The following is a 24,294-nucleotide window of genomic DNA, read 5'->3' as shown; positions in this document are numbered from 1 at the left end:
TCACGAGAGAGCAGACTGTGTATTTTAACAATTTAAATGAACAGATGATGACGTTCCCAAGAGTGTAAAATAGAGAAAGTGGGCAGACAGTATGGTCGAGCATGTGGTTGTGTGTTTGTATGTCTGCATGCATGTTTCACTCTAAATTGGCGTTATATATGTAGCTGCTGTGTTAAACACAATCTCATACCCTCCCTGTGTCTGCATGTGTGTGTCTGTATGTGTTTACGGCGTCGCTCGGCTGGCTCAGTGACCCTCCCCGCCCGGGGGTTTGGTGTCGTGCTGCTGCTGCCCGCCCGCCCCTCCCGGCAGCCAGGGGGAGACAGAGTGCGAGGTGGTCTGCTTGGCCATGCTGTAGTGGCTGATCACTGTGTAGAAGCGGCCCCTCGAGTTGGCATCCTGGGCAGCGTAGTAGGCCTCCAGTGACGCTGGGATACAACGCTTGTGCTGCAATAGAAAAAGTGAACAGTTTATTGAATATTTCATTGTTGAAGACGCTATATGCAGCATCTTTGTTGCTCTCAATAATTAATAAAAGAAAAATACGGATCTAAGTATTAAATGTAGGGTAGGAGATTTGTTTTACTGTATTGCTTAAAATCCTCTTCACTATTGAACATACCGATCATATTGAATGGCCCGAACAGATGAATTGGATCGTGATGCATCAATCAAACTGCCATCTGCGTACACCTCTTCGTGCACTAATCACACATTCTCACAAGACAACTGCAGAGCTTACGCTCGCTTGCTAAACCCAGCGAGAGAATTGAAGCAACACTACGACAGAAACGGTGCCAACAACAGGTGTCGGTCGCAAACGAAAGACGTGTTTTGGGGAAAGCGACTGCCAAGAAAAAGGCTGATGCAGAGCAATCCAAGACCAGAGTGAATGTCGGTGCTGTTGTTTGAACGGTGGCAACTGGACAGGTCGCTTAACTTAAGGTCTTTGGGAGTATTTGTTGTTTTTCGGCATCACCTTGTCATTTGAGGATCCAAATAAGAATCTGTGAATCTGTGTTCATTGCGTGTTCCTGTGCTCTTGAGGCTTAGCTTCCGAGGGAAGTCTGAAGAAAGGGGCTTGGACTTTTGAATTGAAAATGTAGCCTGCTCGCACAGTTTTTCCAGGATCTCCAACCCTACCTTTAATATAATTTATTATATTGTAAATATGATACATGACTTTTCCACTGTGGTTCATCCGTGAGGTTTATTTTGTGACATGAACACAAAAATGTTCGACCAAGAAAGTAAGAAAACAAACTGAATAGTACAGGATATGACTAAGTGAGGGGTCAGTGCATTGGCTGAGTGAAACAACAGCACGAACTCCCTAAATCATATTTTTTCTTATTACATGCCATCTGCCCGACATTCTTCATTGCTGGTTAAAAGAGCCGGGCGGAGAGAGGACAGCTGACTCGTGATAGTAGCAGTGAGTAATTGCCCAGATCGCTTTTCAATGGAGATCCACGGGGTCCTAATAGGAGACCAGGCTGGTGGACTTGAACACAGAAAACAGCTATTCATTTCCCATTTAATTGTTTCTTTCAACCGTGACAGCAGTGCTTTTATTGCTGTTACTATAACAACGGAGAACCCTCTAACCTTAAAGCGCTGGCATGCAGGCGGCTCACACATGAGATTAATTATTTTTTTTGCCACACAATCAAGGTTAATAAACTACAACAGAGTAATTTGCCACTGACCGCTTAAACCATCACTTGGTGCTGCTCAAGAGCTGTCAATTATGTGGTAAGGTTGTAATTGAAATTGGGGTGCTTTTTTTAATGGGAAGGCCAGGTTTTTACATCAACGAGTTTGCACGTAGACAAAGTACAGCACACAGCTATTCCACACAATAAGGTACTTTAACACTTTCAGCACAGTGTGGTGGAAATAAGAACCAGAGAGGTGAAGACAGGGAAAAGAGTCAAATTGAGTACATTTCTGGACAGTGTATGGTTGAATTCAGTCAGTGCCCAATGCTGAATCCTTTTTATTAAATACCAAGTTGTCTCACACTGATGAGGAAAAGTCAGGTGAATCTATAATAAGAGCACTAAACAAACGCGATGGTTTGTTTCCTCTTCAAAAAAAAAAAAACAACCCACGAACATCTGGTGAAAACAGTTGAGTCATCATGTTCTTCTGACTACGTTCCATTGCTCTGTTGAAAGTGAAGGTTCACCACCCATTGGCAAATGCAAATTGGTCTGCTAATGCAAGCTAATGTGGATCAGGAGCAAACCATAATGTGGTAATGAATGTGAAATGGGCAGTCAGTCAGTCTAATTTGTCTAATTTCCATCAAAATACTCAACACGGCTAATGACGTAGGAGATTGGCCTCAATAATAGCTCTTTCTTTAGCTTCTTTGAGAAGGAACAAAGACATGCAATTATACTTGATTACTCTGGTCATGACAAAATCATTGGTATCGATAAGCCATCTCCTTCCTGTATCATGACTTTCATGTGACCTGGACATCACTGGCAATGTCTGCAATGGGCGACAGGGGCTAGGAACCTCTTGTTTCCACCAGTGGGTACAGCACTTATCTGTGAAAAGTGCTTTATCAATGTTAAATTTGACTTACTTACTTACTTACTTACTTAATAGTATATTGAATGACTTTGTTTTCCAGCCATATTCCAAGATGACACTTACACTGGGCTCAAACTGTGGAAGAGTGGTCCAGTGAGCATGAGATAACACTTTCACAAATGAATTTGGCCACCGCAGAGTCCAGACCTTAACCCCACTGAGAATTTGGATGTAGTGGAGAACACTTATCATTGCTGTCCAAGTCATGATAAATAGATTTTGGCAGAAAATTGATGCAACTGTTGAAATTGAAGTAAATGTGATATTGCAAGCTTATCGAAAACAGTGCTGTTGCGGATGTCTGCTGTAATCAAGCGAAAGGCAGTACCACGAAATATTCAGGTTTGTGACCAAGTTAGAATATATAAAATGGGTCTTACCTTATAAATGAATCCATCTGGGCAGGCGTGGTCATAGGTGAATGCTTTATAAACTACAAGGAATACGATGCAGGCGAGGAAAGCCAGGGCCAGGATGATCAGGATTGTCACCTGGAGGAAGGACAAACTCCGGTCAGTGTTTATAAATGATCAGAGTCAGCTGACTGAGGTCAATGGCTCCTCAAGGCAAGGTGTTCGTGTTGTATTACATGATGGATGAGTCAGGATGTGACACAGTTAAAATCCACTTTGTGTCCATCATGGATGCTGTGATACGCTGCTTGGTTTGGTTAAATATGAGGCATTGTTTTATGTGAGCAGATGACAATAATTACTCTGCTCTACTGTGTTGATACTTGATAAGGATTTATCTATATATGGAATATACAATATATGTATATACTTGTACATATCCACGTTTTCTCTTTATAATATTATGAAATGTAAAAAAAACTCCTTGTGTTTATTATGTGGGGCTTCAATATATTGTTACACACATACACAGTACATGAAGAGCAGAGCATCTTGTATATTTTTATTATAAAATACTGACAAAAAAATAATGCAAATTCATGTCAGCAAATTCTTTCCAAAGTGAAGGTCTTGTGATAAACGCAAAAATGCAAATTGAGCTTCCCAGACTCACAAGCACACGTCTCATTCACCACATTTACTCGTGAAAACATTTCAATGAATATAAATGCAGCACATTTTACAATCTGTACGGAGACTCACTCTGTTGTTGATTCACAATAAAAAAAAAAACACACAAATCCTGTTATCAAACCTGTACTAATTGTTAATAGTACATCCTTTATGTACTTTATGAATATTTCCCTTTGTTTATGATCAAAATGAGACAAAAAAGAAGCAGCAAACATCTGTATGAGCCATTTCTTTTGTCTCTCATGTCGCTCAAGTCAATCAAATATTTCCACAACAACAAAATCAAAATACATGCAGTGTGAAAAATGCTTAATAGCGCTGAGAGAGCAGAGCTAATCTGAAGTGATGGAAAATGTGCATTTAAAGCTGCATACTGATGCCTCTGTCTCGACTGAGGTGTGAAATTTCCCAAACAAGGTACGACAATAAAGCAAATTAAGAAAGATGAGTTTAATGCAAATTTAGCACAAAGGACAGAGCCGTATTTTTATTTTATTTTTTTTAACTGGTTATTATCAGCGTGTGAAGTGTGATGTGTGGTGCATCCCTATTCCTGCACATTAAAAAGTCAGATTTACCTCTGCGAGTCGGGTAAAAAATGGGACACAGTGGATGAATACCTGTAAATTGCCCCATTTCTTGCCAGCGACTGGCATCATAACCATTCTCATGTTACTCTCTCTCTCTGTATGATTTATTACAAGAAGATGCCAGAGCAATTACACACGGGTGATCATCAGTCTCCATCGACGATGTGCGGCGGACAGGGACACGTAAGTTAAGTGACTGTTTACTCGGTGTCAACTGGGGGACACGGCTCTCACAGCCTTGGCTGCTGTTGACACCCTTGTCAAATTACACCTCGCACATCAAACACACGGCGCATTTAAAGGACGCGTAAAAAAGTCACGCCGACCTGACTTCTGGAGGGGTAACAGATGTGGGATGACTGATTGAGACTCACCCTGACCCCCCATTTAAATAGCAACGTACATAAAACAGCTTATTAAGAGGAGGGATTACACTAAAGCTCCTCATATCATGGCGTGAGAGCGGCGAGTGCACAAAGCATTGAGCTGACACTTGAAACATTAAACGGAGACTGAAGTCGCTAATAACGAAGGGGATTTGCTCTAAATCTAAAAGAGAAATAAATTAGTCGGCGTATATTATGCGTTAGTCAGACACTGAACTAGTCATTCAGCAGATTATTTATTGAACAAACACTCTATAATTTGGCCACCCTTTAATCATACTTTAAATTAGGGCATTACACGTACGCTACATGAAACACATTAGTGGAATTAACCCTGAACATTGAGAGCACACACACTGTGAGGATTCAACACAGCAGTAGTTGGAGGAAGATCATGATCGCTGTGTGCCTGCAGCTGCAGCCATGTGGCGTATAAGTGCATTAAAAACCTATCCTGACCTTTCTCCATTATTCATAATCCGGCTGAAATCCGCAGTAAACCTCAGGAGGTCGTCAGGGCAACAGGCAACAGTTCACCAGTTCACCAGTTCATGCATGAACTGACAAGACAAGATTGAATAAACCTTTGCTGGTCAATATACGGCCCCAACACGTGTGGCTGTCACTGTGCTCCAGTTTGTGCCATATTCTGCACCAGCACATCTATCTGTGCAACACAGATAACACACAGTGCATTTGTTGTTCTTGGATGTAGGTGAACACACAGCGTGTGGCTGTAAGTTGGACCAAGAGCAATGTGTCCGTAATAGGAATTGGCTTCATGGGTAAAGAGTGGATTGACTGCGTGACGGGTGACCGCTGTGTCCGCTGGGCTTTCATCGCTTTACCTCGACAAAGCAAAGTGAAAACGCCGTTTTATATTTTAAAAGCAATCACGCACACACAGAATGTCACTAACAGCATCCCATTCTGTCTGTGTTCCCATATGAACTCGCAGCTAACGGCACCAAAACATGAATAAACAAAAATGCATTATTTAAATTGAATAAATAAACATTTATCCTTATTAATAAGTGAAACCTTGCCACCAGGGGGCAACTCTGAGGTCTTCTTCAGTAGCATATGATGTCAATTTTGTTAATGTTCCCATTTAGAGGAAAATAGCTGATAAAAGCATGGCACATATGAGTTGTATGATTGACTGCTGGTATCGTCCAAGGGCTACGTGGTTGCAGGTGACGTCTGAACTTTTTTGCAAAACATCGACATGCAAACGTCCACTTTAAGGCTTTACAATTGGAGTTCAGATTCTTGTGGATGCTGCTTAATGCTTGATGATTGATACAGTTAAAATGTGTGTGAATTTGCAGTTGCAAAATTCTAAAATTGTGTTTCAGAGGACAGGAGTTCTGATTCTCAGAACTGCTACTATTTGAACCTTTTTTTTGCAGCAGTTCCAGGTTTGTAATCACTTCCATAGACGGAATAGCAATGATCCTTTTCCCTGTCGAGTTCTCGCTCCTCGTGTCCCCGCCTCTTTGATGACCTGCACCTGCACCTCCCCCTCCCACAGACGATAAAGCCTGCCTTTCCGTTTGTCTGTGCAGGTTTGTCTTGTACCCTTGTGTCAGCGTTCCAGCCTTTTTTCCTCATTAAGTTTCATAGAATGTTTGAGACTTTTGGATCTATTACATTTTGCTGAGTGGACTGATCCATGTACTGAACCTGAATCTGTCTCAGAGGCTGCATTTGAGTCCTTGTCTTCTTGTGTTGTATTGTTTTGGGTACATAATGTTATTACAATTTATTTGTGCTGCAACCTGTCATAATTCTTTAAACCCTGTCCCAGTGGACAGACAATTACAAACTGAAAGCGAGGAGATTACAGGGGATCAATATCCAGTAAACACTGATTCTTTTTTATGTCGTCATTACACCGTGCAACCGCAGTTAATGTCCATTTAAAATACAGTGATTTTCCCTGTCTATTATACATGCATCAAAGTGGCAGTTGCAGCTGTGTATTATTGAGAAAACCCTAATCAAAGCAGATTACAAGAGATCTATTGTGATCGTTCCTCTGCTCCGACTGCAGATTAAACGTCTACACTTTACCTGTTTTGTACGTTAACACACCTGCTTTAACGCTGACTGTGTCTGAGTTCCACTAAACACCCCCCCCCTCCAATTATTCTATTCCAACATCATCCTACATGTTACCTTGCACCACACCTCCCACACTCATGCAGTGACAGACAAGACGTATGGAGGAAGCAGACACCTCCTTACCTCCCTCAAAGAAAAGAGGGGAATATCTAAGTGTATGTGTGTGCGAAAGAAAGAAAGAGGGAGAAAGGGGGAGGTGGGTGTGTCGCAACAGAAAGATGTGAGAGGGAAAAAACTATGCTTATAAACACGGATAACAGAGGGAGCAATAAGTGAGAAATAAAGCAGGAGATGACAGATACAATAAAGCAGTGAGCTAGAGAGAGAGAGAGAGCAAATGACAGGAGATCCAGAGGCAGATGGATAATGTTGTTCCATGGCTTTGTAGCAGGTGGCACAGACAGACAGACAAACAGGAAGGAGTGACCGACAGAGCGAAAGACAAGCCTGGCAGGTGGGCTGCAAACACGATGGGATATCACTTGATGCATGGATCAATACACCACTTAAAGCATAGGCAGTTATTCTATACGGCCTATCCTGTCCCATCTGACACCTCCTCCACCACCGCAGCAGCATTAAGCTCAGTCCTCCACTTTGTTTTTCATGAATATTTTCTTCTTCTGCTGCTGCTGCTGCACATGGAGAAAAACCTATTAATGTCAAATGTGAAAAGTACGAACACTGAGAGCATTTCAGTTTGGCTCTAATCATCTCTCATTCCTCCAGGGGAAACTTGGCTGATTAATGATATTAATGAACTCCCGTGAAGGGTTGAGCTGAAGCGGAGACAAAACAGCTTAAAGATCAGATCTCGGTAAAAGCCAGATACATGTTCACCTGACTTAACGTTCAACATTAAAGTGCAGAATAAAAGATAACGTCGAGTTATCACATCCTGGATCAACCTTTTTGCTATCACTTCACAAACTTCACACAGTACAAACTTTAAGTGAGTCAAATTTAGCCCAGCGCGAGTTTAAAAAATGCTTCATCCCCTCTGGAAAAATACCAACAGTTTAGCCTCCAGACTCAATGGTGTAGATGGAAATGTGTCCCGCTGAAGTGTATAATCGAGACTCTAAGCTCTTGTCGTTTAAGTGAGGGATCAGAAATCTACATAGGAAATGTAAATGAAAATTTTCTCTTATCCTCTTAAGGCGGTTTTGTACTGATGAGATGAATGAAGTGGGTCACATGATACCTGTTATAGGCCCTGTAGGTATAAACCTGTGACTGAAAAGGTCACAGCTTTGAGTAAAACATTCAAAGAGTCACTCGCTGTACTATGAAATATAAAAGTGCCGGTTATTATTGAGGTTTATTGCTTTATGTAAATGATAACAATCAGGAAATTAAGTTCTGCATTATCCTTAATCACTGCTTTATCGATGTCTATAAAAACAAACAGCTCAAATAGTTTGGAACAAGACAGCAGCAGCAGCAGCAGGAGCAGCCATTTTGGCTCCAAACCAGACTTTTAAATGGGTTTTTTTGAAGAACATCCTTTAAGTAAATGCACCACAGTATAAATGGCATCCGTTCTAGACTACAGCTAAACATCCTTCTCAAATGCAGAAGATTATATTACCAACAACATGTGCTTAAACAAGTCATTCTGTTTACATGATTAACCCATGTTTCAATGCATGAATGCAATTGTTGATTTGGAGTTATTTTATTGGCAAACAAACTGGGCACTGGGGACCAATGGGGGGTTGGGTAACTTGCTCAGGGGCACCCTTTGACCTGTCCATGGATTTGAACCCTCCGGTCAGAAGCCACATTCCCTTCCTCTTGGCCATGGGCTGCCATTTTATGACACCACATGGTTTGAAACCCCATGTTTTACACTTTGCTCCCCATACTCTAGGACAGGGGTCACCAACCTTTTTGAGACAGAGAGCTACCTTAAGGGTAAAAAATTATATGGAGGGCTACCATATAATATTTTTTTGTTTGTTTACCATTTAAATGATTAATATTATGCATTCAACTGCATACACATTCATTCCAGTGCTTACTCCTAACGATTACCAGTTTTTATAAACAATATCAAAGATATTTTACTGAGCGATCATACGGATACATGCAAGTGAGGTGAAGTGAAGTGAGCCCGCGGGCACCGTATTGGCTGCCCGCGGGCTACCAGGTGCCCGCGGGCACCACGTTGGTGACCCCTGCTCTAGGATGTTTATTGTGTTTGAAGTCTTGAAGTCTTAACTTGTAAATGGAGTTGTCAGCTAGACTGCAAAAATTTATGAAATTTTAACACAATGAAGCCACTTCTGCTGTATTTGAGCAGAGAAAACTGTTCCTAGACTTTCATCTAAGTAGTATAGACTAAGAGCTAATTATGAGCGCTGTCCTTCCTCCCAGAGGATCTTTACCAGAAGAAAAATGACGACTCTCAAAGCGCAGATCACTTGGGGAGCTGCCCCAGAGCTGAGAGTATCGTAGACAGGGCAGAGGGAGGTCAAGGAGACAGTGTGCTGGGGATTTCAGCTCTCGAGGACTGCTTGCAGCTAGAGTAGAGTAGTATGCAACAAACGTACAAACCCTGTAAAACTAAAGAAGCTTTGAGTGAGGATGCAGGTTTCTCTGCTAGATAAAAATAAATAGAAAGTGGACTTTGTGGATCCTTATGCGATACTCGTGCTGTTTTTCCTGTCTTATTTTTACAACAACTTACTCAGTAAAGCTGGATAAGGATGTGTACGCATAATTGAAAGTGAAAATAGTTTTTATTCCATACAATATTATCTCCTCCTCCTCCTCCTGCTGCTGCTCCTCTCTGGGCACATCCAGAGGCGAACAAGCGACAAAACATTTTGTTCTTGAACGTCCTCTGCAGTGTCCTCCATAGAAGGACAGTTGGAGGAGGTTTAAAATCCTAACAGGCTATAAATAATACAAGTATCACACATTTTAAGATTGATTTATGCACATTTTTGATATTTTTAGATATTAATTGACTTAACCACATGATTGCACCAATATTGCTTCTCACATGCACTCAGGATCCACTGCATAATACAACCACATTGCGAGTTAGACAGTGCATGTTCGGTGGGAGATGAATGCTAATTATGCTAATGCATCCAATTAAGCAAGGTCTCCATGGAGACAAAACTTCAAACGTTTGTTGGAGCACATTGTCATATTGCTTCGAAGAGACTGCAGTGCTCTCGGGCTGTAGACTGCAGATCAAATAGCAGGTGGCCTTAAAAACGCCCCGAAACACAAAAGATGACAAAGAGGAAAAAACATAAACGTGACCACATGGAATTAAAAAAAACATTGCTTTCTGCAAACCCCCGCAAACCTTCTGCACAAATGCGCTAATTGTGAATCAGTAAAAACGTCTCAGAGGAGACGCTAAACATCTGGATTAGATTCACTAATCAGCACGGCAAAATGAGGGGATATTTTTCATGACAGGATCACACACTAACTTATGCAACGAAAGAGCTGTTTACATCATATGACAAGGTTCACTCTTATGTCTCTCAATCCCAATAGTGTTGTTTTTTTATGTGGATGCACATGTGCATAAAAGTGAAAGAGACAGAATAAAATATTAGGAGAACTGTGAGAGCGATGTGATTCAGTGGGGAGAATATATATACTGTAATGTACCATTTAACAGCCAGACTGAAAGTAAAGAGAGTCCAAAACAAGATTTAAAACACAGATAGAACGTGCTGCGATAAATAAAAACACATCATGTATTTGCTTAACATCATACATTGTTGGTTTCTGCACAACTACCTGCCCTGAACTGTGATAGATTTCCAAACAAAATCAGGAAAAGTGACTGGTAAAATTTAACGCGCCGCACATAAAAATGTGCTCCTAGACCTAGCATAAGATTGCATTTTGGCCATCATCGATCTGGCTCAGAAATCCTTTTTAGTCTTGGCAACCTCACCTGATTTCTTCTCCTTCTCCTTCTTCTTCCTCCACTGGTGGAGTTTATTGGCAGTTGGCAACTAACCTTGACTTATTAGGTCCATTAATAGAGTTTGGACGCAGCCCCTGCTACACGTCCATGTATAACAACAAGACAGGATCTTGGATTCATCGTTTATTTCCTGTGATTGCAAATTGGATTTTTTTTTTTGGTCCATGCCTTGACCTTTGAGATAAAGCAGGACATGCTGTTGGAAATTGGTCCAACGATACGATAGAGACGATACAGTAATCCCATCATGCTGATGTTGATAGACAGTGAGTAACGTCTGATGTCCTTTGAGGTGCTGTTTGATTTGGGATCTGTGGTTAGAAGGAGAGCAGAACAGAAGCCATCTGTCATCGTAAATATCACTCACACAGTGGCAGTTTGTCTTTCATCCAACTTTGACGACTGTGAGTTGTGTGTGTCTGTCTGTCTGTCTGGCATGTCCCTGTGTCATGGCAGTTGACACAGGAGATCTCTTTACTGTGACAAACGACTCAAACTTGAAGTCGGCTTCCAGGCACAGTGACCCTACCAGGGACGTGTTTGTGCTTCAGTGAAGCTGAAACATTGGCGTGTCACCATCCAGATGTTTGTCGGTATCTGATCTACGAGGTTTGATATCTGACCTTGTTTGCTCGTAAAAAGCATAAGAAACATCCTGAACATACAGTTTCCACCTGTGATCTAAACATGAGCCTCTTCATAATTCAACAAAGTGTGTTTCCTTCAAGCGTGGGTGCATATAAGACTGTAAGACCGAGCAAATCACAGCTGGCAATTCATTTTTATCAGAAGCCAAATAAGACGTCTTTGAATTTCAGCCAACAGGAGCTGGCAGCGTTATAACAGCAACTGTGACTGATGTGAAACCTACTGAGTTTTCAGGAGTGAATAACGATGAGCGAGCAAAAGGATAAAAATGGAGGAGAATGGTGAGAAAGAGCTGGACAGATATGAAATCTCACCTATGTTTCAAAATCACATCATTTCCAGTGTTATGGAAGAAGCAGAACATTCTATATTTACCTTTTCACCAGTTACCAGGATTATAAAAGTACAGTGTGTTGAATTTAAGGGAACAGTTGGTTGCCCTGAAGGGTTTTTAACTAATTAAACTAACTTTAATTGGATTTTTTATTATTCAGAAACAAAGCTGATGGAACGGTGGGATATAAATCCAAGCAACAAAGCTTCAAAAAGCCTTATTCAAAAAAAGTGCCATTCATCTCTGTCTGTCACATTTTCTGACCTGCTTTTATCATTAACGTTCAGCCAAGTAAATACACGAAATTATCCGCACTCAGTGATCAAAATGCTTCATAAATGAACATAAAAATGTGGTATTTGCTGAATATTTAATGATTTAACTATTACATCAAACATATTTAAAGACGTCAATAATGATGTGTGCATGTATTAAACACAAAGTGAACAAGGTAATCTGTATCTAACACAGAGAATGTCATGTATCATACATATCGACATTGAGTACTTAGTGGTTTAATTGTTTGCGAATGAGGCTTTTGGTGTTATAAGAAAACAAGGGTGATGATAACAGTTTTCTGCTATGAATGTGCTAAGGTTCAGGCACAAAAAGGACCTGGTTAAGGTCATGGAAGGATTAAGGATCATCCTCATAGCAGAACACCATAAAATCCATGAATATGTATGAGTGAGTAAATATAAAAACAAGATGTAATCTTAATATTTCCTCCTCAAGCCAAACAGCAGCAAAAAGAACTCAGTTTGAGGTCTAAATTCCACTTTATTTATAAATGTCATGGTATCATTCACTAGGTTCAGGTCTTCTTTGATAAAACCTGATGTTGATTTTGTAAATTGTGTTCTCATTTAGAGCAAAATAAACAATAAAGCACAGCACAGTTGAGATGAGGTTGACAGCTGGTGTCATTTATGCTCCCTCTTTAGTACCTTTTCTGTCAGGACTCGTCGTGGAGACCAAAGCCTGGTCCCTGAATTAAGGCAGAACCTCAATTCTGAGGCTCTCAAAATGAAGATGTTAAGTGTGGTTAGTGAGGTTAAGAATAAGGCTGTTGTTAAGCCGTCCAGCTGTGTCGCAGTGTCCTAACAAGAAAAGCTGCGCCGACCCGTGTGTACACAGATGCATCATCGCGGGTGTTTAACCGAGAGTGCACAACAGCTATATACGCTCCCTACAATCAGCATAAGATTAGTCATCCACACAAAACAAGGAAGAATAATATGTGGAACAGGGGGCTATGTGAGGTTTCAGAGCGCAGCAGTAATTACCTGAACCCTGACAAACAGTGACAGCCTTCTGTGGAGGCGGCAGACTGCAGCAAAGCTTTTATCTGAAGGCGAGGTGGAGGTAATAATGGGATAATTGTTTTTGATGATGGCTGTCTCTCTCCCACCACTACAAGCACATGCACCGTTAACTTTGGCTGGCGCTGCACATGTTCAGCTTGGCAGTGAGAAACGCTCTTCATGAGGTCAGTGTGTGAATGATAAAATACGTGTTGGCATGAGAGTGGGTCCTGCAAGAGTGGGTGTGTTCATGGCACGTGGGTTGTGTTGTGTTCGTCGGTTGAGACTCAGCCAAGTCCACCATGTTTTCCAGGATAGTGCGCCAGAAACCAAGCTGGACGACATGCATTAACTCTGTCCTTCATCAGTCACTACACCTGCGTCTTTATGTCCCTACTAAGCCCGAATAATCCTCCCCTCTGACTTCTCATTTTCAGAAAAGGCTCTGTGTGACATTTGAGTTGCAGTTTAAGCACAGTGGGGGAAAAAAAGTGGCAAAAGAAAGAGAAAAATCATTATTTTGCAGCAAAGGTTGTAAGCTGAATGTCAACCATAGCAGTGTCTCGACATTAACACCTTTCCATATCCTAAAATCCATCCATCTTAGTAGAGATGAACCAATTGTGTGCAATTGTAGATATGTGTAGTGGAGTTTCGCCTTTTTTAAAAAGATGTCTAATTTAGGAAACTCCTTCATCTAAAATTCATTCAGTCATTTTACAAAGTTTCTTTAACTATATTGTTTTTATGAGATGTTATTGCAACAAGTTGAAACTGTAGAAAATACTACAAATCGTAAATATCAAATACACTTTTTACTTTCAAGCTTAATTACATCACAATTGGGCAATAAAGCCTTTGGTGCATGAACCTAATGTTAAGGACAGTGTTGCACTAAAACCATTCATTCAATATAACATATACAACTCTCCTGTTGGTTCCCTTTCTTATTATATTATATTATTTCATTCCTTTTCTTCTCCTCTCTGTTATCTCGAGGCATTTTTGTAAATATTATTGATGTCAACACATTTTCTCCTGACGCTTCCAAGAAACATTTTGTGCCGTTTCAACAGCTGAAATAAAATACTTCCTCTCTTTCTTCATCTACAGTAACCGAGATGGTTTTGAAATTCAGGTTTGATTTTGTTGCTTTGTTCGAGCTCATTAATGACAGGTGAAAACGTGGCCCCTCCTCGAGTTCATTTCACAGAACAAAGCAACCAGGGGATACACGGTAGTTTGAGGAAAAAAAATCAGAAAGACTGGGAATGAAGAGGATGTAGGAGGGGATACAGCAGGTGGTGAGTGAAGGGAAGAGATGTGGGAAGTGATGACACATGGATCTGGTCTAGAGGGAGGAATGTGGAAAAGGAAAATAGTATTCAGGAGGGAGGGAATTTGAAAAGAAATACAATTTCACTGTGGACAAATCTAGTATTAATGCAGCATTGAATTTAAATAAAATAAAAGGGGGCAAAGTATGCTGTGGCATGGAAGGAAGGCGGGAGAGCAGGACTAAGATAGTGAGCGAGGGCAGATTACAGAGCGTTTTCTTCTCTGAGCTTTTCATCCATCAACACAATCTGCAAAGCTTTGGAAAGATTGCGAGATGTGCAAGCTTTTTCATCCAGAAATGTTTGCTCTGCATCGCACAACATCGCGCTGTTCTCCACACTCTGTGTGTTTGATGCCTGCAGAATCAGCTCCATCAGTCAAGCGAACCGAGCGGTTTTGCCCCGAAAATACAACAGACATCACACACAAAATCACACAGAGGGCTGATGTAATACGACCTTTACGAATGTAAAGTCTACGACAAGAATTGAAACAATAATTTGTCTCCACTATACTTCGAGTGCGTCACGTCATCGTGTCCACAACTCTCCACGGCACCTGACAAAGCAATCACAGTAATCACAGAGTGCAGTGGGTGTGAAAGTGTCAGATTGTTGATGGCACAAAAACGCTCCATCTGACAATATTAAACAGTGCTCGAGAGTGTGACTACATTTTCTGTTGCATACACTGATAGAAGATCTTGTCCAAGAGCTTAGTAAAGACAAAAAAGAGGGGAACACAGTCCCCTCTTTTTATATATAACAGGATCCACATTGGGTGTTTCTTGCTGATTATACAAAAGGTTCATGGACGGATCTTTGAAGGACTGAATTTTAAGGATGTTACATAATCAAAGGACTATTGAATCCAATGTGCAGGGTGCTTCAAATTCTAAAAAAGAACTCAGATTCTATTCACAAGGCTGCAGATGAGGCATCTCCAGCCCAGCATAAGCACTCACCACTGTCCAGTGCTCACTCGTGTTTTGCCTGTCCTGTTTATGCAGATTTACCCAGAATGCTAGAGTCTTGGACTCAAACTTGGAAGGATCAGCTCTACTAAGAAAGGATCCTTGACTATGAGAACCCCAGCTTGTCTCTGTTGAGTATTCCCGACATGCTTTTTAAACAGCGCTGCCACTTCCAAGACATCAGCCTTATTGTGTTGCTTTAGAAAGCTGTCAAGGCCAAAGTGATGCAGTTTTCTGCCTGACCTTGGCAGCAGTGTATTGTGTGTGTGTGAGACAATTACACTCCTGTGTTTTGCTGTGCGATATCTAACTCTGCCTTCCTCCACTATGAAGGACCTTTCAGGCCGGTGTGTTTCACCTACACACACACACACACACACACAGACTTCGATATTTGCACATCTCTACTTGCACACCTTCCTCTCTCTCTCACACGCTCGCTCTGTCAGTGTTGCAGAGGAAAAGAAGGGTTTTTCTTTGCTGCCATGACAACATAAGTTCTCTTTGGTCTCCCCTAACGACAGCAGAATGGAACAGGCAGTGCCTCAGTGATGGAGATGTTGTCGGAATGGTGCACGCACACACACAAGACACATGCCCTAACATTTGCAAGAGGGGCGCGCAGCTGTAGATGTATTATTTCACCAAGTACAACCAAGAAAACCACTAATAATGCAGTACTTTTACATAGTAAATGTTGAATTTACTCCATAAGACAAACAGTCCTGCTTATTCAAAGCCATCACGGTGTAAAATGATCTGAACAGTCATCATAATGTGTCCCCAACCTTTAAATACACTTAAGTTCAGTGTTTTCTAAACTCCTCCCACATACTCACCAGATAAATTGAGAGAGAGGTAGGTTAATCTGAGACAGATGCTGTTGTTGTTTTTATATTTTCCTCATAAAAGAAGACTTAGTATTTTAACCTCTGAGGGTTTCAGTCTTTCATTTGTTGTCTTCCACTTTCGCTGAGCCGATCCCACGTGATGTAAAATACGTAATGAAATGAAAACATTGAGTCTTTCAAAGGGGAAATCGGAGAAAGTAATGAATCACAGGCATGTGTTCCAAACCAAAACCTTAGAGACATGATTATCCCCTAACAGTGTGGTGTATTTTATACATCATAGTGTTTATATACCTAAAATAGCATAAATATAGTATAATATGATGTTTCTTGTCTCCAAATCTGCTCGCTTGTCTACTTTGTGAGTATTTACATAGCAAAATTAGTATTTTGCTCAATCCCAAAACCAAACTCTCAGCCCGACATGGTCACATATTTGAATTTGGAGAGATAAGGAGGAGAATAGTAGATGAAAATGACCCGAGTAAATACACAGGAATGATATTGGTGGCTATTTGTGCAACAAATCATAAAGATAATCAAATACAACGTGTTTTTAATCACTTATAATCTCACCTTAAGTCTTTCGGAGACACCGTCGGTGAAGCTGATGGTGAACTCCTCCACCTTAGGAACTTTCAGCCTCTTCTTCTCTGTCTGGTACTCTGTGCGAGTTTTCACCACCACCTCCACGAGAGACAGAGAGAGAAACGGATGCATCAAGACACAATTATAAATCATCACTTATGTCTAAATAAGCTTTAATTTACAAGGCGGCGATGTAGAAAAAAAATGTGTAGAAAATGGAATGCGGAAGCAAATGAATGAGATTAAACATGATGGGAGAACAAGCTGCACAAGAGTAAAATCCTTTGGGTACAAATGTGAGGTATGATATCCAGAGTTTGTGAATCACACATCCCTGTTTGCCTTCTATTTACAGATATTCAAATGAATGTGGGCATCATCATGAGATCCTGAGCCTGATATGGCACATGACGCACGTCAGAGGCTCAAACTCTGCTTCCACAATCATCAAAAAGAGATTAAGGTAAATGCACAGCCCACAGATTCATGTATATAACAACACACCATCATCATGCTACAGAGCAGCAGCAGCAGTGAATATGACTAAGTCTCGTTTATTCCACCATAAATCCACATTACAGCCAAAAACCTCGACTGTATCCAGGCATCTGTGGAAGCTCAACTGTGTCTTCATATAAGGTCAGGCAGGCGTCCACAAGACAAAAAGGCAGAAAATAGGAAAAACACAGTCTGTCCTTTGGGTTCAACAGTTGTACAGAGATGTGTCCCAGTCCTGTCAGTGTCAGTTGAACGTTAGCTCATCAAGGTTCAGAGCTACAGGCCAAATACAGGAGTGAGGTGGGGAAGACACAGAGGAGAGGAGACAAGAGTTATATTCTTGACTTTTGGAAGGGGCTGGCTCCAAAAAGTGTGTGGAGAAAGTAGATGAGATTTATTTATCAGTTGAGCCTCCACTGAGAGGACGATTGTAAAGGACAATTTGTTTCTGTTTAACTTTTTAACTCAATTTCATACCTGATCAGTTAAATTCAATTATTGCACTCTGTTTATTTGCAGATTAAGTGTTGAGCATATCAATTAAAGTATTGCACAGTGAAAGATTTGTAGATTTCACATGAGCAGTTTTAAGGTTAAGTTTATTAATCCTGGCTTATTAGAATAATATGAATTCCTATCTTGCTGTGACCTTAAAGACTGTTGTTACAGAGACTGAAAGGTACTACTTCAGTACCAGTATCACTAATACACTTTCCTCTCAGAAATAGTCCATTAATCACGTATGTTTTAATCCCTCCGCTCGCCATGATTGACACGCCGATGCTTTCAGATCTGTAATGAAGCTCCGCAGTTAATTTGTGTGTCGACCGCCGCCGCCGCCGCCGCCGCCGCCGCCGCCGCCGCCACCGCCGCCACCGCCACACATCATTTGCCGCCGGATGTTTTTTTGAAGTCAACAGAGCCTGATGTACAAGAAGTGTATGTTTTTCAAACGGCACAAAGACAGCCTTTTTGAAGTTTGAGTAAATGAACAAAATGAGTGACACACAAAAGAAGAATTCCAGAAACAAAAAGTTTCAGCCTGTCGGGTTTTAGCCGTCTCTCTGTCTTCAATCACGCTTTTTATTTGATTCTCCCTGTGGAGAAGGAACTGTCAGAACTTCTTCCCCCCGTCTTATCGGGATGATTTCCCTTTCATTTTTCATCCCAAAAGAGCTGCAGAAGAGTTGTTGTTTTTTTTCCTTCTCCATGTTTCTATGTGGAATTCAGATGGACAGTATTGATTTCAGTCACTGTTTTATTTACAAGGAAACTATAGAATCAGAGTAGAGCCGCGCTCGCAGCAGTTGCACAGGTACAACAGGAGTTTTTACAAGATGATGTGGAGATATTCAAAGGCTATACATTTTTAATCAGCTCGTCCTTTTAAGAGTTTTTAGGGCCCGAGCCACGAATGCAAGGAGCCCGAAATGGCTCCTGGCACAAATTTGTGCACAATTTCATTTATATAGGTAATTTTTGAAGGGGATACTTTGCATAAAAACTCTTGAAACTTTGCATTGAGGTGAGGTGTGGCGAAAATGCGATATTGGCATCGTTACCGGACCCGAAACTTGGTGGGAAGATGTTATAGACTGTAACCATGGCCTCAATTCAACAGGAAGTCGGCCATTTGGAATCCTGGTGTCCATTTTGGCGATTTGCACCCCTTGTACTGAATCTGTAAATGAATCATGGGCAGCTCAACACCAATCACACATTCCCCTTAAACGTCAGGAATGCTTGCACCCTGGATGAGTGCTCACATAAAGGTAGACTTGTCAAGACTTCTCTGTAGAGGAAATTGATCAGCGCCTGCTCAAAGTGAAAGCAGTGAGTGAGTGAGTGAGTGATTCACAATAGAGTCAAGGTGTTGTCATATAACACTATTGATGGATAAAGTGGATTTTAAATACAATGTTTGGGTCTGAAACTATAGCAACAACACCTGAAATAAAGTCTATCAGACCGCAACATGTTAATCCTGCTGTAGCAAATATTGTGAACTTGTTAGTCAAGTCTGATATTTGCTAACTTGTAGCTCTATGTTTTTCGTCTCTAGCAGCTTTGCAGAGAATTATCCATCTCCTTCGCTGCCTCATATTAAACTGCTGCATCTGCACATGATAAAATACTTAAGTTGCAGGCTGGAAACCAAAACAATCAGCGGAAAGATATTAAAAACTCCACAGAAGCACAAGAAATTGTCTGGGTTCATGGCTACAAGCAACACTTTTCTTCTCTTTTTTAACATTTATGAAGTAATTCAGACTCACTGTTAATGAAAAACCTGGAATACAAAGTCCTGACTGCAGATCAGTCACTCATACTCATATCATTAATAAAAGAAATTAACTGTAATGGTAAGAACTTATTTTGCAGCTTCACAGAAGTACAGTCTGTGTCATTTGAGTCTGTTTTCATAATTAAAGCTGAGGCCTGGTTCATTCATCAATGACCCTGATCCAGAGCCTGGAGGAAACAGAAACTAAACTGGAGCTCCTGCAAAGTGTTGCATTAATATTCTGAAGTAGATGTCGTGTTACCCCAGGCTTGTTGCACTTCTTTTAATCTGAAATATTCACAAAAATCTGAAAAGTCAGGTCCAGAAAGTAACTTTTTTTGCCTTAATTGGATCCATAATTCAAATGAATAGGCAAGAATCGCTTTTCTACGACAAATATCGGTCTGAAACGACAAAAAATATTGATTCTTTTGAGAAAAAAGTCGGAATATTACGAGAATAAAGTCATTATAATCACGCAAAGGCACAACCTGCGACTCTAATACTAATATCTGTTTTTCCAGTTTCACCAATTTTTCATCATTTTTGATGTATTGCACATCTTGTACAGCAGTGAATTAATCACTTATTACAGAGAATGAAACTGTTATGACACTAAACTTCAGTTTTGACTTCATCCTTGTTCATCCTCCCCTTGTGCTCTATCAGTTCTTTATCTTAACAGATGCATTTTATTTTTTGTTAACCTCATCCTTATCGTCCTGGATACTCTGTGAACAGCCAAATCCAATAAGTGGCCCTCGCACAGTTTGCAGCTCAGCACAGAAATTATTTAACGATCCGTTACTGACTCGACAAGCTGATTCCTCCTCCTCCCCCTCCTCCCAGCTGATTCCCTCATGCTTTCATTTTTGAGAAAGCACGGCCCTGAAGAATGAATAAGACATAAAAGCTCCTCCAAAGGAGGCGAGGAGGGAGCAGTAAAGGGTAAAGATGTGTCAAGAAGTGTGTTAGAAAGAAAGGGATAGAGGAGCGATTGTCTATCACCGTCTTTGAAGACGGTCCTTGTGTCGTAGCTTTGCTGTCAAAGGAACGGCAAACAGAGGGAAAAAGAGATGTTGGTCTTTTTGTTTTTCAAACGACCAACAATCCAATCAAGATATTGGCGAGCCAGCGGTGGCTGTGACATCCCTGCTCAGATGGAATCAAACCTAATACCTCTGTAATTCCTCAGCCTCTGCAGGCCACAGCAGCATTGTTTGGTGTGTGTAAACAACAAATCCTGCCTTCACTGCACACATCCCTGGGTAACCCTGTAGTTTGGGAGGTCACGCAGTCATTAGGCAGGATCAGGGCGAAAAACAGCTGGGGTCATATTTTTGTAAAGCTGCTCAGAAGCAGACGGCTGATCTGGGCCACAAGTTAGGGCACATGACCCGGTAAACCGTCCTTTAGCTTTAAAAGGACAGACAGGAAGAAGCTGCTCTCAGGTCAGATCCCCAAAGCTGTTTAACACTGAGCTGTGGTAAAAACAACAGCATTTAAATCTGTGAGATTATTGTGTTTTTTTTCTTTTTGAAAACAACAAAACAACTCCTTTTCTCCTGAACGTATAGAGGTCATTACAGAACATACACAGCTCTAATATTTGTGATGCTGTGTCCTCTGACTGATTCAAAAGCAGACACAGGGCAAAATGCCTTTTTTTGCTAACACTGATCGTATCGCAGACGAGGCGTTTTTCGCAAGCACACTTTGCATTACTGTAATTACGTTTGTAACAGTTTGTGCTATCTGAAATATTCTAACGCTGAGAAGTTGCAGATCAAAGCCAAACATGGTTATTACGGTAATTTTACTTGCGCTGTAGCAGGATGTGAAGGTGAATCAGCGTCTTTGTTTTTCCATTTTTTGGCCTGTTTTTGGACATTGAGCCAAAAATCAAACAAATGTGTCTTTAAATATGTGTTATCTTGTTCAAATTTCAAATTTAACACGCACAATCTGGTGTTCGTGTACAACTACAGTGTTTTACTTCATTTTAAATAATTAATACACTCTTTTACCATGCAGTAAATTGTAAATAACTGCCAGATATCGGAAGTTATTGAGGAAAAATGGGCAAAAGCACTATCACAGGACATTTTCTGGCCCTTTTATGGTTAAAATACAACACTCTCACTACTCTGCAATCATTTAAAAACATAGACATGTGACCATAGACAAATTCAGTAAAAAAAGAAAAAGTAGTGTGAGCAGAATTTCAATTAAACGATCAGTGCCATGCAGCCATCACATACCCCTGCTACACTCTGATGTTTAATTATGGATTTGTATTATTTCTCTTAGCCTCCGTCTTCGTTCGTGCATCACTTGCCAAGAAGACAAATTCACAATCTTACAGCCGGAGACGAAATTCAAACATTTCTTCAGCAATCTGACCTTTTACAAACCCCCCCCCCCCTCCCCCCCACACACACTGTCCCATTAAAATGTGAATAATGGACCATGTGCATTTACATAATAACGCTCAAAGAAAGACACCCCCTAAAAAAGTCTGTAGCAGCACTGAACGAGTATCCACAAAAGCAACAAGCAGCAACAATCTTTGTCTGCGACTGCAAAGAGCAAACCTTTATCTCAAAGCTTTATCTGTACATAGACAACATAATCGAGAGCAGAGAAACAAGCAAGCACTAGAGGCAGATGTGTGGCCATGTGCCTAGACAGGTTGTGGTGAAAGGAAAAATGTTATATCGATTGCAATTGAAATTCCTGTCAAAATAATTAGATGTTTATTCAGAATGGTTCAGCTTAGATTAGGTGTGAGGTTTGGGTTTGAGGGGATTGGGTAAGGGTGTTAAGTGGTGATGTTTCTTGAATCCACAGGGACTTGTTTAATTAAGCATAAAATGACTGACAGCTTTATGAATGTCATGTCACAATCTGGTGCAGTGAGAGAGAGAGAGAGAGAGCGTGGTGAAGGTTCAGGCTGTTCCAGAACAGCCAAAAGTACTTGCTCCACACTTGTTCCTATATACATAACAGCTCAAAGTGGGAGTAGACACAGTGTGGGAGACAGGGTGGATTTACCACCATAGATGCATATTCTTTACCCTGAAGAAGAAGTCATAAAACTGATATTGCAGATGACTGTAATCCCTCTGAGGCCTAATCGGTGTGTGAATTTAGTAAATAATTGATTAATTGAGTAGAAATATGAACTCTCCTTGGAGAAAGCCCAACACTGTGACCCAGTAGACAGATAATAAAGCGTCCATATTGTCCACAGAGACGTCAATGAGCTCCGTCTTTTGTCCAAAGTCCATTCATTTTCATAATGTGCAATCAGTGCCGCTCTCTGTTCCGACCCCCATAGAAAACACTGTCCTGCTCTCCACGTTGCAGTGCCACCATGGTAACTGGATTAACGTGCGGCGGCCGTGGCGGCGGCGCACTTATTATGGGATGTGGAGATGATAAATGACAGCCTGTCTGGCACCAAATCTGTCCCCTAATCTCGACAGAGAAAACAAAGGACACAGCCGGGAGAGACAGCAGAGAGATGAATGTGCTTGAGCCCCCTTTATATGCTGAGTAACAGATACTCAGCATATTATGGTCTGGGGAACGGCGCAGGTGAAAAAAGACTTGGAGCAGCAGACACATGTTACAATCATGGAGCTAAACTCTGACTGTAGTCTCTCACCTTGTCAGGTGCTTTGCTCTGGAGGCTGCCAACGTCCAGTGGAGTGATGAGGGGCACATTCTGAAAGCCGTCCTCCACACTCACAGGTTTGGCCCCTTTGTCTTGAAGATTACTCCCTAGTTTCACCATCTTTCAGCGACGTTATAGATATATATATATATATCCTTCTTATTTCCCTGAAGACTGCTCCTGAACAGAGAAAATGCATTTAACTCTTCTCACAGCATCTTAGGCAGAAACACAGACACAGACACCTCAGGGCTGCTTGATGCAAGAGATTCTCTCTCATGTGCTATAAAAGTAGAAGATGAGGTTTGGATTTGAAGTGAAAAACTGGTTTTAAAATTACTATTTTTCTAGTTCTAGTTCTTGAAAAAAAACTGTTAGAAAATGCATCATCAAACCAAATTAAGACGAGATAAAACAAAATATCTGTTGCCAAAAGCATCTTAATCAATAACACACACACAAAATAATTATCCAAAAGCAAAAGCAGTCACTCACCGCAGGTCGTCCTTCCTCTGTGATGCTGCTGCTGCTGATGATGATGATGCTCCTGCTCCTGCTGCTGCTGATGCTGCAGTGTCTGTGAGGCGGAGGAAGCAGCAAATGAGGCTGGAGGCTGAGCTGAAGCTGCTGCTGCTGCGGGAAAGCAAAGCTGCACCAGCGGAGACAGACTGCGAGTGTGGCGACAGGTTTCCTACCAGCAGGCAGCCCAACCCCCTAATCCAAACACAGCCTCTCTCCTTCTGTGCTGCTGCACCTAGAGCAGATGATGGAGCTGCCACTAGGGGGGGAATGGATGCTCTATGGGCTTTGAAAGTGAAATCCCAGTAATTAAAAAAAAACTATATGTATATATATGTATAACCATAACCCAAACCATATATATATATATATATATATATATCACAATATTGGTAATAACATCATATCACTATGGCTCAGAAAATAAACAGATAATCTCTGACTTCACCTCTTGATGTTACTGTTAAAAACGTTTTTAAGTACAAAAGTGAGATATTTCCCACAGTAATTGAAAGCAGCATAAAACATGTGTTTTTTTTAAAGATGATTCATTTTGAT

At 41.0% G+C, this 24,294-nt stretch overlaps 1 protein-coding gene across 1 annotated transcript; it reads right to left on the bottom strand.

Annotated features, from left to right (window-relative positions):
* Positions 1-246: 246 nt before the first annotated feature.
* Positions 247-23,337, bottom strand: nsg2 (neuronal vesicle trafficking associated 2; the record flags this gene model as incomplete). The annotated part of the gene is made up of 4 exons (XM_083910272.1): positions 247-447; positions 2,988-3,098; positions 16,745-16,855; positions 23,209-23,337. 4 exons carry the CDS (start codon positions 23,335-23,337, stop codon positions 247-249), a joined length of 552 nt encoding a protein of 183 aa, XP_083766398.1.
* Positions 23,338-24,294: the final 957 nt, after the last annotated feature.

This window comes from Microchirus variegatus (assembly GCF_963457635.1).
Source record: "Microchirus variegatus genome assembly, chromosome: 2".
NCBI classification, from domain to species: domain Eukaryota; kingdom Metazoa; phylum Chordata; class Actinopteri; order Pleuronectiformes; family Soleidae; genus Microchirus; species Microchirus variegatus.
Note: the sequence above shows the minus strand (reverse complement) of the source record. Positions and strands in the feature narration are given on the sequence as shown.